The sequence below is a fragment of the Microtus oregoni genome, unplaced genomic scaffold (genome assembly GCF_018167655.1).
Source record: "Microtus oregoni isolate MIOR12 unplaced genomic scaffold, Mior012 000029F_ref0000214, whole genome shotgun sequence".
Lineage (NCBI taxonomy): Eukaryota > Metazoa > Chordata > Mammalia > Rodentia > Cricetidae > Microtus > Microtus oregoni.
The window spans coordinates 16,963,485-16,979,039 of NW_024543088.1; the positions used below are offsets into that span (position 1 = coordinate 16,963,485).

Below are 15,555 nucleotides of genomic sequence, written 5' to 3' on the forward strand. Positions count from 1 at the left end.
AAATTCATAAAGACTCAATAAAAGTTTAAAAAATATCAGAAAGAGCTAAAAAATGGCTTAATGATACAACTCAGAAAGCTGGAAAAACATTTTAGATCAGACCATATCCAGGACAACTTGTTATAATATATAATAGTTTTGCTGTATGTATGTAGAATACTCCTTTTCCAAATGTTTTGTTGAGTCTTTTTCAGACTGTGCTCCTCAGGGACATTGTCCTGTAATCTCCTGTTTGGTTGCTGCTGTGTTTTTCCTGGTTTGGGCATCACAGTGACACTGGTTTCTTAGGAGTGATGTGGAAGAGCTCTTGCTGTCTCTGTCTTAACAGTTTAAGAAGAAGAGCCATCACAGTCAATAGCAAGGAACAACAAAAAGTAGAGCAGAAACTTATGAAGTTGAAATAAAGAAAACAACACACACAAAAATAAGGACTGTAAGAGCTGGTTCTTGAAGACAGACAAGATTGACAGACCCTTGTCTCAACTAATGAAAGAGAGAGGTGACCAAAATTGACACAGTTAGAAATGAACAGGGAAATATTAAAACAATCACCAAAAAAAGACAAATATCTAGGTTCAGCCAATCTACCAAAATTAAACCAAGAAGTCAACAATCCAGACAGACCCATAAAAATGGAGGAAATTGAAACAGTAATAAAAAGCCTTCCAACGAAAACAAGAGAAGTCCAGGGCAAGGTGGATTCACGGCGAATTTGAGCAGAGAAGACGTACAGTGACGATGGCAAAGACGAGGAAACAGTTGATAACACACACTGCAGGGGATGTGGGGAAGGGGCCCTCATTCCGTACTGGTGGGATCACAGACTGGTGCAGACACTACAGAAACCAGCGCAGGAGTTATCCCAGAGCTGAACCCACCACTGAGGCAGCTATAAACCCGCCTTGGCATATGGATATCCTACCCCACAGACAAGTATTTACTCACTGTGATGCTATTCGCAACAGCACTGGAAATGACCTAGATGTCCTCCGGCTATGAATGAGCACTGAAAAGATAGCACACATACACACTGGAGTACTACTCAGATGTAGAGGAAATGAGATCTGCAACTTTGCAGGTAAAGGGATGAAACCAGAGATCAGATGAAGTAGCCCAGACCCGGAAAGAAAAATGTTCACATGTTTTCTGTCACTGCGGGCTCCCAGATCCAGTTTTCAGATGTAGTACATAGTCTAGAATAGTTGCAGAAACTGGGAATGTAAAACAGGACCATGGGCAGGAAGGGGTGTTAGGATGCAGTAGAGAGACCAGCGGGAGGACGATATGAACAGGAAAACAGTAAAGAGGGTCTTTAAAGAGGGTGAGTGGGGAGCGGGAAGGAAAATAGTGAGCTACAATCGGGAAGGAGGGAGGTAAAATATTAGTATGGATGGCCGAAAGAGACACAGGAATCATACTATTAACTACTTACCGTAAAACAAAGGTCTATAACATGTAATTCAGGGTATAAATACATATAAAAAGTTTTAATGAACTTTTCTCATCTGAGCTGATAGCTTTTTCTTCAAGAATCAAAGACCACCTAACAAAATCTCCAACAGAAGACATGAGAATCCCCCTTGAGTTGACCTAGGCTGCCTGAGAGATGCTCCTGCATATGGCCTATTGTTGCCCTTCACTACCCCCGTTGTGGTAGAAGGTAAGTCCCTATCTATGGCTAAAGACATCATGCACTTTAGAAACAGGATCCAGAGACCCCTGAACTGGATGATCTGAATGAACCTTCCCTGAGGACTGGCTTTCATGGTACCAGAAAGTACCATGTACTTTCGGAAGAGAGGGGCTACAAAAAGTCCTAATCAGCTGTGATGCCCATGAACCACACCAATGACCAGCATGACAAGACAACCCTTTGGATGCAGTAGTGGCACACATACCCTGGCAGTAACCAATGGTCTCTAGTTGGACTTAAGACCCGCTCAACAAGAGTAAGACCATGCCTGGTACTGGAACCCTAGCTAACTACTCAGTGCCAGTGAAGTGGTGGTTATTGGAGGAGAATCTACAACCACTAATTTACTAACCCAGCATAATGCCTAATATCAGTGCATAAACATTGGCCCTTATGCTCACAGGTAAGTGTAGTCGTCACCCCTCGTTAGGGAAACTTCTTGTAACAGATGGAGATGACTACAGAACACCACAACCAAGATGTGAGTTGTGGAGTCCAGCCCAATGGTTACCACTACAAAACACTCCCACATCTAAAGTTCAAGGGACACTGTAGAACAGGAGGCAGAAAGGTTGTAAGAACCAGAGGATCAGTGACTTTGTGTGAGAGTCTAGTTATACCAGATTCATAGCTATACCCACAAAAATCTTACCAGCATGGCCACCCAAACTGCATGGGAGAAAGCCCGTGAAGCCTCAATCCTACACAAAGACCTATGGGAACGGAGGAAAGCCAGGAGCGGGAGAGATGACATTCCTCCATGGAACAGCACACCAATTGGCTGTCCAGTGCCTAATGGTCATCCATGATAACATACATACAAGTAACAGGTTATATTTAGGAATATATATGGAAACACACATGCATGCACACACACATATGCATGTAATAACAACTGGTAAAAAAAGAGGCCATGAATTTGAAAGCGGGGGCAAAGGGTATGTTAGGGTCTAGAGGGATAAAAGGGAAGGCAGAAATATGATTAAAACACAATCTCAAAAATAAACAGCAAAGCCGGGCGGTGGTGGTGCACGCCTTTAATCCCAGCACTCAGGAGGCAGAGGCAGGCGGATCTCTGTGAGTTCGAGACCAGCCTGGTCTACAAGAGCTAGTTCCAGGACAGGCTCCAAAACCACAGAGAAACCCTGTCTCAAAAAACCAAAAAAAAATAAAAAATAAAAAAAAAATAAAAATAAACAGCAAAAAGGGAAAACCTAAAATACATGGAATTCTGTATATATATATATTTACGTATGCACATTAATTTTAATGAACTTTTCTCTTCTGGGCTGCCAATGCTCCCTCTTAGAGCAAAATACCACCTAATAAAACTCCTAATACAAGACATGAGAAGTCCTCCTTTTAGCTGATAGTCATGGTTGTTCAAGAGACTCCCAAAACATATGGCCTACTGCCATTGCCCTTGATTGCCACTGTGGGGTGGAAGCAAGTTCCTACTGCTGAAAACATTATGGCCTTCAAAAACGGCACAGAGACCCCTGAGCTTGAATTTACCTGCATGCCTGCTCTTTGACAATTAGCTTTCATGGTGCCAGAAAGCACTATAAACCCTTCTAAAGGAGGGAGGCAGTCAAAAGTCCTACCCAGATATGATGCCCATGAACCACATCAATGACAGCATGGCACAATAACCCCACAGCAGCAGTTGAGGCACACACACCTTGGTAGTAACCAACAGCTCTCTAACTAGACTTAAGTCTGGTCAACAAGAGAGAAAACATGCCTGTTACTGGCAACCCAGCCCATTACCCAGGGCTAGTGCAGTCATGGGTCTTGGAGAAGAACCTACAACCACCACTTTACTAAAGCAGCACAGTCCTTAACAACAATCTAGCAACATTTGTCCTTCCACCCACAGACAGCTGTAGTCTTCACTCCTCATGAAGGAAACTCTCTTTGCAACAGATGGAGACCACTACAGAAAACTGCAACCAATCGAAATATAGTCATGATCTCAGTACCAATGGATGTGTTACTAAAACACTCCAGCATCTAAAGGTCAGGGAACATTGTGGAATAGGGTGAGGAAAGATTGTAAGAGTCAGAGGATCAGGGAGTTTGTTCTGAGATTGTATTTCTAGTAATAACAGAAGCTACACCCATAAATTCTCATCAACGTGACTGTCTAAACATGAGCTGAACAAGGACAACAACAGACATGCCAACAAGGATGTGGGGAAGTTCAAAGGCTTTAACCACACAGAAAGAACTACAAGCAACTAAGACATGTTGGGAGCAGGAAAACATTCTTCCAGGGAAGAGCATACCCAACTGATAACCCAACACCAGTCAGCCCTGAAAACATACTTAAAGTAACATTATACAGACAGAGTGGGTTGGTAGAAACATGCATATACATATGCAATGACAAGTATTAAAAAAGAGGCCATTAATTTGAAAGAGGACAAGGAGGAGTATTTAGAGAAAAGGTAGAAATATTATAAAATTTATAAAAATATTTTATATAAAATATGTTTTATATTAAAATATATCAAAAATTTTAAAAGGCTTTAAGGGGGCATGGCTTTAAGAGGGTTTCTCCTTTAAATAGTTAGAAAGAGGAACACTGAGGTTTCATAATACCTTTTTAAAAATTATCTGTTTCTTTTTTGAAAAAGGATGTTTAAGGAGAAATATGGCCATACTACCTATTTATTTTTTGATGTTAAATAACCAACTTCTACAAACCAAGTATGCAAGTAATCATCTGCAGCAGCTACAGACATGGGGTGCAGGGTGCAGCAGCTACAGACATGGGGTGCAGGGTGCAGCAGCTATAGACATGGGCTATGGGGTACAGGGTGTAGCAGCTACAGATATGGGGTGCGGGGTACAGCAGCTACAGACATGGGGTACAGGGTGCAGCAGCTACAGACATGGGGTACACAGTGCATCAGCTACAGACATGGGGTGCAGGGTGCAGCAGCCACAGACATGGGGTGCAGGGTATACAGCTATCACTTTCTTCATGGGAACACTCTCATTGGGGCTGGTTTGTAACTACAGCATAATGTCCCTCAGTTGAATGACATATCAATAATCACCTGCTAGCTTAGTACTCGTTTGTCTCCCTTTACTGATTTGGATTTTACCACTGCTAGTCTAGTAACATCTTCTCAATGTAACTTTCCTGCTACTACTGTATTTTTCATCTTTAATCCATTTCTGACTCAGTGGGTTTAACATGGGACACCAGCTAATTTTGCTGACAGAAAAGAAAAACTAATTCCTCCTTATCACTCCCAGTGATTGCAACCTGTCCTTAGACGATGTTCCCAGCCTGTTTGATGATTTTCTACTACTGCCTAATTCACACACCGAGGGTTCCTGCAGCCTAAGGAACTGTGCATGCTAAGCAAGACTCTCCCCTGAGCCCCAGCCCTTGGCTCTTGTCAGAACTCATCACTGCCCCATCCTCTACATATTTCATTTGTGTACGCATTCTGTTCAAATGTTTATGACGACTCTTTGTCACTGTGCCTCATTTTACCATTTCATTCAAGCAGAGATTGAGAGAAATTATTATTAATCCTTTGTATAATCCCCCGTAGTGAACACAATGCTTTAAATAAAAGTAATATTTGATACTGTATTGGCAGGTTTTATGTCAGCTTAACAAGCTAGAGTCATTGGTTGAGGGAGCCTCAATTGAGAAAATACCTCCATAGGATCTGGCTGTAGACAAGCCTGGAGGGCATTTTCTTAATTAGTGATTGATGGGGGAGGACCCAGTCCACTGTGAGTGGTACCATCCCTGGGCTGGTGATCCTGGGTTCTATAAGAAAGCAGGTTGAGCAACCCAGTAAGCAGCCCTTCCATAGCCTCTGCATCAGCTCCCGCCTCCAGGTTTCTGCCCTGATTGCCTTCTATGATAAACAATGATGTGGGAGTGTAAGCCAAATAAACCCTTTCCTCCCTAACTTGCTTTTGGTCATGGTGTTTCATCCCAGCAGTGGTAACCTGACTAAGACAGATAAATATTAGTGATTAACTAGACAGAAATATCATACTAAATTTCCCCAGTTACCACCTAAGCAGAGTCCAAAATAGCATACATTTTTTTATTTCTCTTTGGGTGCCTAATTTGATTATACCTTCGACCTGAAGGGGTGGGTGGGGGCACAAGGTGGTATTACCTTAGGCATCCAGTGACATTGTAGAATATATCAAAATCCAGCAAGCCATTTGCTTTGGGGTAGTCTCCTTCGGGCCACCCCGAGAAGGGGATGACGACACTCTCTGTCAGGGTGAGCAAGGCTTCTGTTATCATGAGGTGCTTGAGCTTGTCATTAGAGGACAAGTTCCAGAGCAGACCTAGGAAAACAGCAACAATGAGAACAGTGCTCAACACTCAAGACCAGGCCGCCAGCTTCAGGACTATGAATGGGTACTTAAAGCAGGGAGCAGGGTGTTGACCTGTTTGGATGCTAACAGAAATGGATTCCTAAGATGATTATCGTGAAATATGCAAAATCATGCAGGTTCAAATTAACCAGGAGTGCTAATGGAATAGTGTGAATTTGAAACATCCCCACAGGATCATGTTTTGAAGCTCACCTCCCATTTCGGGAGGCTGGCTGAAGGAAGTAGGTCACTGGGGCAGGTCATTAGTGGATTATTATCTCTTGCTCCTTCCTTGCTCTGTGTTTTCCACCATGTGAAGAAGCAGCTCCATGACTCCATTCCCATCACGATGGACTATAACTCTTGACGCTCTGAGCCCAAATAAACTCCCTTAAGTTACTTTTGTTTGCCATATAAGAAAAGTAACCAATGCATACTGAAGCTTTTATTGCTATTTATTTTACAGAGCCTACCACCAAGCTGACCTCACTGTGTGATAACATACTCTGGGTTCACAACACGGAGCTGAGAAATAGCTGTCCTGTAACTACTATTTCAATGGTTTAAAGGATTTTTTTCTTTCCATGAAACAGAGAGGGTCAAGCAATGTTCCTAACGGCTGCTCCTCACTATCTGTGAACTTGACCCACTATTTTCTGCCCCATTCAGGGAAGGAGTACCTGCAGAATGTTCTATTCCACTGCGGTAGCTGATCAACACTCCAGGTAATGCCTGCGACTGCTCTCAGGGATGGGATCTGTGCCCTTTGCTAAATGCCCTTTATTCGTCTTTTAGAGCTCAGCAGTGGGAGACGAAGAGCACTGCATCTTATCTCTCCACAGGTTATAGTCAACTGCGATTTTCACTTTCCCCTCGATGCTATTATTGAAGGGAAAGGTTGGCTAGTCAACCAGAAAAAAATTAAAATAATAAAATACCAGGTTATTCAGCGCATTTACACATAGAAACTGGGACTTGGTGCTGAAAGACAACAGAAAATCACATATACAAGTAAGATTTTAAAAAATGTAGCTCTGATACCCAAATACTTCTCCATGGGAGAACTCCACTGTTTGCTGTGACAATGGTTCTGCCCATGTGTAACACTGTGTCATTCTTTTGTTCCCCAACAGTTTGCTCCAACTCACTACCATCCAGGAAAAGGCACAGGGAGGCCCGAAAAGAGAAGGGTGATTCTTCCTTTCCTAGCTTACCCTCCTCCATCCTCCCAGTAAGTAATTCCTACTTCTTAAATGCACTGCACGGAAAGCACAGATAGACAGGGTATCTACTTTATGATAGGTAGTACCATCTCCTTTGATTTTAATGACTGAATTAATGGTCTATGTAGTTAAAGCTTTATAATTATTTGATATGATGTATCCAATCAATTAAAATACATTAGGCCTAAGGTTTCAGGCTTAAACAGTTTCCTTTGGTTGTGTATAATAGCTAATCTTTGAAACAGCAACCAGATATTCACGCAGCCTACACATAGCTTCCATTAGAAATGGTCACGGTAGGACTGATGTCTGCTGAGAACAGGATTTCTGGACTGCAGGAAGTCTTTTCCTGATCAAACTAGTATGTGGGGTTAGTCGGGAGCAGTGTCTCAGCCGTGGGTGCTGCAATACAATGGCTCCGTCCCTCTCACTTCATCTTAAGAGGCCCTGGAAGGGGGACAGAGAGAATAAAACTCAGAAGGTAGTTGGAGACAATGTAAAGGCAGGCCTGACGTTGAGTTTTGGTTACTAAGCTACGAAAGAAAAGAGGAGAGAAACAGGAGAGAAAGTGAGAGAGAAGGGCGGGGTGGCGGGGGAGCACAGATGAACCGGACTTCCTTGAGTTCAAAATAAGCAAACAAATCAACAAGCTTCTCTGCTTGAAAATCTCACACACAATGAAGTTTCCTCTTCCTACAAAGAACCACACAAAGCACTCATCTTACATAAAAACCAAAGAGGATTACTTTCAACAAGGGAACGGAATTTTCCTTTAACAGTCAATATACATTCTTTCTAGCTTGACATGCTACATTATTTCTACAGACATATATAATTTAGGAAGTCTTGGTGTAATTAAAAAATTAATGTAGGATAATGCATCACTAGGTCAGGGCCACCAAATTTCTGGATGACATGACACCAGAGAAAAGTGTTCTTTGGAGATACAGTTATGCACAGACCCGTCCGGACATGCTCAAACAAACTCAGCAATCAACTAGAAACAGGGTAAGTACTTAGCACAAAGCTTAAAGATGTTCGGGCCACTATACACAGGGATGCTTGCTGCAGTCACTGAAGAAAGGCTGAATTAAATGGATGAACACCCTCTGTGGGTACAGGAGGCAAAGCCAGAATCACCAGCTGAAAATTTAAGGAGAAAAATTTTGGGGGACCACTCTGCAGAAACCAGAAAGACCCACTTAAAAGATCCAGCTTTAGAACTTAGGTCGGTAAAAAATTAGCTCACTTCTTCCTGAAATGTTAAGAAGGATTTTTATCCCTTGGTTATTGTTAGACTGGAAGTTTGTGAAGAGGACAGACCTGAATCTGGGCCACATTCCAGATTTACTGCACCAGAATCTCAAAATGGATTACAGGAATTCATGTTCTCAATGTAAGTTCCTGGGGGCGCACATCTATATTAAACATTCTATGAGACTGATTAAGATTTCAGTGATGGTGGTGAGTTGGGAGCCAAATTATCTCGAGTAATCTTTAGTCCCTATAATAGCCTGTTATTAACTATTGCAGATGGCCTAAAACCCCAGAGGCTTAGTTAAAATCCTTCTGGAGTATACAAATAGACCCCAGCTTCTACCAACTGAAAAGACTAAAATGCCATCAGATAGTATCTAAGATTTCCACAGATTTCTTCACTTAGCTTTAACCTACCTACCTGATGTTTGCACCAATGTGTTTAATTAATAGCTTCATATATGGCATATTGTTCTGTTATTATCAAAGGTCCATGAAATCATTACCACATTGGAGCATTTGAGTAACATAAATCTGGGTCCCAGGACATGTCAGAGAAAACTTCCTTTGGGAGGGAGCCATTCTTTTGTGTAGATAACTAAGAAAATTTTTCTAGCTGGGCTGTGCTGGTGCACACCTTTAATTCCAGTACTCTGGAGGCAGAGGCAGGGAAATCTCTGATTCAAGGCCAGTCTGGTCTATAAAGTGAGTTCCAGGACAGCTAGGGCTACACAGAGAAACCTTGTCTTGGGAAACAAAACAAAAACAAAAAGAAGAAAGGAAGAGAGGGAGGGAGAGAAAGGAAGAGAGAGGGAGGGAGGGAGGGAGGGAGGAAGGAAGGAAGGAAGGAAGGAAGAAGGGAGCATTTCTTGCTGGATCTGATGGCACTTGCTTATAATCCTAACACTGATAAGAATGTGGCAAACATTTAAGGCCCAGGCAGGGCTACCTGTCACACCTACAGAAACAACATGCATCCTTAAAACCCCCAAAATTCTGTCACTAGGAAACCAATGACCTAATAAGAGCAGGGCCAATAAAGGGAAGACTCACATCCAAGTTTTACTATGTAGCTGTGTCTATGTTAGAGCAACAGTTTCTTCCTGAGGCCTAGAAAGCACTTATTTAGTTGTTCTAGAGCCAAAGGAAATAATTTATTTTTATTTTTATTTTATTTTATTTTTTCGAGACAGGGTTTCTCTGTGGTTTTGGAGCCTGTCCTGGAACTAGCTCTTGTAGACCAGGCTGGTCTCGAACTCACAGAGATCCGCCTGCCTCTGCCTCCCGAGTGCTGGGATTAAAGGCGTGCGCCACCACCGCCCAATCTGTATCAAACGCCAAAGTTCACTTCAATTAATACCTAATTAAATGCCCTCCTGTAGGGAGGTCTGGCCTGCACTGCACCATTAGCCGTGCAGGTACCCTCTAATGCCTGGATGGTTTCTATAGCACCAGCATCACAGAATGCACTTTGACTTTAGCCTTCTTCCATCTGCACAAGAAAAGGATGGTTTAATGGATTATTTTCCTTGTCCAGTTTTCCCTGCTACTATGTTTCCTAACCCAATCACTGATTTTCAGGTTTCCTTTATGTGACCAGGAGCTGCTCCCACCTCCTCCTTTCCTAGTCACGGCCACTTTGCCGAGAATAACTGTCATTCTCCTTCAAAACTCCACTAAGACCCTTACTTCCCTTTAAAGGTCCACAATGAGACAGCCTCCTCCCAAGAGTCTTCTCTGACCATGAAGAGAATATGCTTGATTTTCCTAAAGTTCATTGCTGCCTGAAGAAATGCTGGGTTCTGAAAGGAAAGTTTGGTCTTTTAGCACACAGAGTCTCTGCTCTAGTTGAGTAGATGGAGAAACCAAACAGTTCCCCAGTTCCAGGCACAGTGCCCAACATTGAAGGTGTACTCTGAATGCGGGCTGAACGAAAGCATCACTGCTGCGTTCTGCAGATATTTTCATGGAGGTGACGGATGTGAGTGGCATCCTATAGGGGACATGCTGCATGTCTTTAAGTAGGGTATATTGGTAAAATTTTATAGAAAAAAATGAAGAGATTTGTCAAGCATGAACAGGGTGTAGGTTCAAGCCCTGATAGTAAGAAAAAAAAAAGGATTTGCCAGAACACTGGTAACTATTATTATTAATTCTTAAAACCTTTTGATAACTTTATTCTTTGAGCCACAGAATCTTTAACAGAATAACTGAGGTTTAATGCCTCACAATAGCTCAAAATCTAAAATCTTCTAGGTGATAACTACATTTCAAAATCTCTTGAGTTATAAAGGCTGCAGTAAGCAGAGTGCAGATAAGAGAAAGACAGGAGGGCTGGAGAGATGGCTCAGTGGTTAAGAGCATTGCCTGCTCTTCCAAAGGTACTGAGTTCAATTCCCAGCAACCACATGGTGGCTTACAACCATCTTTAAAGAGGTCTGGTGCCCTCTTCTGGCCTGCAGACATGCACACAGACAGAATATTATATACACAATAAATAAATAATAAAAAAAAAAAAGAGAAAGACAGGAAAAATGGCTCTTTGCATTTTGAGCAATTAGAACAGTGAACATTTCTATACCTCTCCATGGCACTCCTCTCACAGATCCAGAAAGCAGATTGTTGCATAAACACTGGGTGGACATGCTTCTCATTTTCCTTTAGAAAGTTTGAGGTACCTGGGGTAACATCCCATCCCCACGCATTCTCAAACCAGAGCTGCTGAGGAGTGAAGTTGAGTAGAATTTCCACACAGTCAATCTTGTCAACTGCTTTAAAAACATTTAGTCATAGGTGTACAGAGTTTCTAATGAAAATATTAAGCAAAAGCTTCATAATACTTTCTCCTTCAGAAGAAAGGAGCTCTGGTCTGGATATAGGCCACAGTAGCGTGGATCAATGACCCTATTCATCACGTGCTATGGGAAACCTAAGAAAAACACACGACAGAAAGCACCTGGCTGGGCACTGCCTTGCTGGGCTCTTACTGGCTAGCAGGAAATACCTGTTATTTGCTTTTTTGTCTCCAAGTCTCTGGTTTGCTTCAGCACCTGGAGTAGGCGAGGTACTCCATTCAGCTCAGCTACCTCCAACTTGTTGTCATTGTCTTCAAAAACCAAGTTCCTCAAGGCCCCACACACAGCCCGCTGGACATCTTCATTCTGGACTTTGAGCAGCTGCAGCAGCTTAGGGATGCCTCGGAGCTGATTAACCTAGGGATGAATAAATGGATATATCCCTCTTAGGAATTTCGACATTCAATATCTTAGGGACAGATGTTCGCTGATTCTAATTCTTATTAGTCAACAACTATATGTAGCCCAATATGAGACTCGTATCGTACCTGTCCGATAGGATAATCTGTCAGCGAGCTTGAAGAAGAATGGTTAAGTAACAAAGGATAGGTAAAGGGCTAAGTAGAGAGAAAAGCATTTGTTACTGAAGACTGGAAAGCAATAAACACAGGATAACCTCAGATATGGAGACGAGAAGAGTTGGATGAAAGAATGCAAAATTTCACAAATTACATGAGTACATTTTTCCAGAATAAAGTTTTATACTTGATGAAAATGAATAGGAATTACCATCAATAGTAGAAAAAATGCTTTTATTACGGCAATGTTAGCAGCCTTGAAACCTACCTCCAAACCTAAGTTACCATCAACTGCTTAGAGAACTTAAAGGAATGACATAAGCTACGTGAGAATTTTAAGTAAAAATTTTATACCCTTTAATGTGTTATTTAAAAACATTTCTTCTACCTATACATGCAAAGAGGAACATGCTGGCTACTAAGAAGAGAGCCCCAGCTAGGAAGGGAAGAGCAAAACAGACCACACAGCTGAGTATGCTAGTGCACACCTTAGTGCACGACAGCATTGTTGTAATACGAGCGGCGGGGCTGCGTCCCCAGCACCCCGGCCGCCTGGCTAGCTTATGCCCCGAAATAATTACACGGACACTGTATTCTTTTAAACACTGCTTGGCCCTTTAGCTCTAGCCCTTACTGGCTAATTCTGATATCCCGATCAACCCATCTCTAATAATCTGTGAGCACCGGTCTTACCGGGAAGATTCTTGCCTACGTCCATCCTGGGTTGGAGCTTCATCGCGTGTGTCTGCCCGGGAGCGGGGCATGGCGTCTCTGCTCCAGAGAGCAGCTGCCGAGTCTGAGCTCACTTCCTCTTCCTCCCAGCATTCTGTTCTGCTTACTCCACCCACCTATGTTCTAACCTATGAGGGCCAGCCAAGCAGTTTCTTTATTTTTTTAACCAATGACCTTCCTCCATCACAGCATGTACCCAGAACACGTGTGCCTCACTAGTGCACACCTTAGTGCACTACAGCACACCTGGAACACGTGTGCCTCACTAGTGGAAGCAGAAGGCTAGCAAGCTACAAAATGAGACCCGGTCTCAAAACAAAACAAAACCAAGAACAACAAAGATAAAATGGAAATAAATGAATTAGATTCATAGATCATGGCAGATGAAAAAAGCTGCACAGTGAACAATGTCAACTGGAGCAGTAATTTGGTATTTTAGGCTGCAAATACCATAAGAGAAATCAAAAGGCAGACGCGTCATCTGGACGGCCGGCTTGTGGTCTGACAGAGTCCTCATCACTGCCTCCATTGACATCTGACGGTTAAATGTTCAAGTTGGCCACGGGGTTTAGTGCAGATCGTGCTCATTTGCATCATCCCAATGTAGATGCTCTTAGGAAGCCAGCTTTCATGACTGACCCTGGGTTTTGCTATCATATGAGGCACACAGGTACCTGAACGGCCAGTTCTCCCACAACAATCCACCAAGATGTCATTGTCATTCTTAGCGTCTTTGTCTCAAACACAAGGCACTCAAGTGTCAAAGAAACATCACTAGAGTTTTAATCACACGTTGATAGTGGAAGAGTTCAATACCCCACTCTCGCCAATACACATGTCATTCAGACAAAACCTAAACAGAAATGCTGGAGCTAGCTGACTTTATAAACCAAATGAACCTAATAGATATTTACAGAACAGTTCACCCAAACATAAAAGAATAAATATACCTTCTTCTCAGCACTTTATGGAACTTTCTCCAAAACTGACGACATACACATACAAAAAAAAAAAGTTGAAATAACACCCTGCGTCAAATCTGACCAGCACAGATTTAAGCTGGATATCAACAACAACAGAAAGAATAAACTCATTAAAACTGAACACCTCAATACTGAAAGAAAATAGGTCAAGGTAGAAATTAAGGAAAAAATTAGAAACATTTTAAGAATTGCATGAAAATGCATATAAAACATACCCAAACTTATGGGACAAAATGAAAGCAGTTCTAATCTAAGAGGAAAGTTCATAGCATTAAGTGCCTACATAAAAAAATGGAGAGTTCTCATATTAGTAAGCAAAACTCTAGAAATAACAGACAAAAGGAGTGGAAGGCAAGAAATAATCTCAGGAGGACTGAAATCAATAAAATAGGAACAAACAAACAAAATACAGAGGATCAATGAAACAAGGGACTGGTTTTTTGAGAAAATCAATTGAGATTGACAAACCCTTAGCCAAACTAACTAAAAGGCAGAGAGAGAAGATCCAAGTTAACAAAGTTGGAGACAAAGAGCAGGGCATTAACAACAGACAGGGAGGAAACCAGAGATCCAAGGACATATGTTAAAGGCCTGTACTCCTAATAGAAAAATCAAATAGAAATGGACAGTTTTCCTGATTTATATCACTTACCAAAGTTACAGTAATATCAGATAAGCAATTTTAACAGTTCTATACCTCCCAGTGAAATAAAGCAGTAAAAAGTTTTCCAACCAAAACAAACAAACAAACAAAACAAACAATCCCAGGGCCAGATGGTTTTAGTAAAGAATTCTACCAAACTTTCAAGGAAGAATTAAAGCCAATACTTCTCTAAATTAGTCTACAAAATATAAAGAATATACAAAGAATTCTATAAAACTCTACAGAATGGACATTGCCCAATTCATTTTATGAGTCCACAGTTACTCTGATTACTCAACCACATAAAGACTCAAAAAAAAAAAAAGAAAGATAATTACAGAGCGATTTCCCTTATGAATACAGGCACAAAAATTCTCAATAAAATATTTGCAAACCGAATCTAAGAACACATCAAAAAGATCATAAATTGATAAGTGTAACCCACGATATAAACAAAGAAAAAAATGACCATCTCATTAGGTGCAAAAAAAGGCATAAGAAAAAATGAAACACTCCTTCATGATGAAAGTCCTGGATAGATTAGGGATACAAGGGCCATAGCTAAACATAATAAAGGCAATTTATAAAAAGCCCATAGATGTAAGTAGTGAGAAACTTGAAGAATTTCCACTAAAATCAGGAACAAAACAAGTTTGTGCACTCTCTCCATACCTTGTCAGTATAGTACTTGAAGTTCTAGTTTTATTGCTAGAGCCATAAAAGAACTGAAGGAGATCAAGGTGATATAAAGTAGAAAGGAAGAAATTAACGTATTTTATTTTCAGATAATGATAGTATACAGAAGTGGCCCTAAAAATTCCACTGGGAAACTCCTACAGCTGATAAACACTTCGGGCAAAGTAGCTGGATACAAAATTAACACACAAAATTCAGTAGCTCTCCTCCCATATAACAATAACAAACATAATGAGAAAGAAATCAGGAAACACCTTCCATAATAACCTTAAAAATATAAATATCTTGAGGGTAACTCTAACCAAGCAAGAGAAAAGTCTTGTATGATAAATATTTTAAGACACTGAAGAAAGAAATTGAAAAAGACTTCAGAAAACGGAAAGATCTCCCATGCTCATGGACCAGTAGACTTTATATAGTAAAAATGGTCATGCTACCAAAAGCAATGTAAAGATTCATTGAAATCCCCCTCAAAATTCCAAAGCATTTTTTCATAGAACTTAAAAGGACAATTTTCAGCTTCATGTGGAAACACAAAAAGGCCAGGTTGGCTAAAATAATTCTGAAAAATGAAAGAACTGCTGGAATTT

At 41.3% G+C, this 15,555-nt stretch overlaps 1 protein-coding gene across 2 annotated transcripts in view; it reads right to left on the reverse strand.

Moving 5' to 3' along the window:
- The window catches only part of Pkp2 (plakophilin 2), a 58,709-nt gene that overhangs the window by 25,711 nt on the left and 17,443 nt on the right, over window positions 1-15,555 (reverse strand). For both annotated transcript variants that reach the window (XM_041678064.1, XM_041678063.1), the window contains exons 5-6: window positions 11,543-11,750; window positions 5,851-6,028 (exon numbers count right to left, since the gene is read on the reverse strand). In XM_041678064.1, the coding sequence (XP_041533998.1) occupies window positions 5,851-6,028; window positions 11,543-11,750 (386 nt within the window). The remainder of the gene's footprint in view (window positions 1-5,850; window positions 6,029-11,542; window positions 11,751-15,555) is intronic.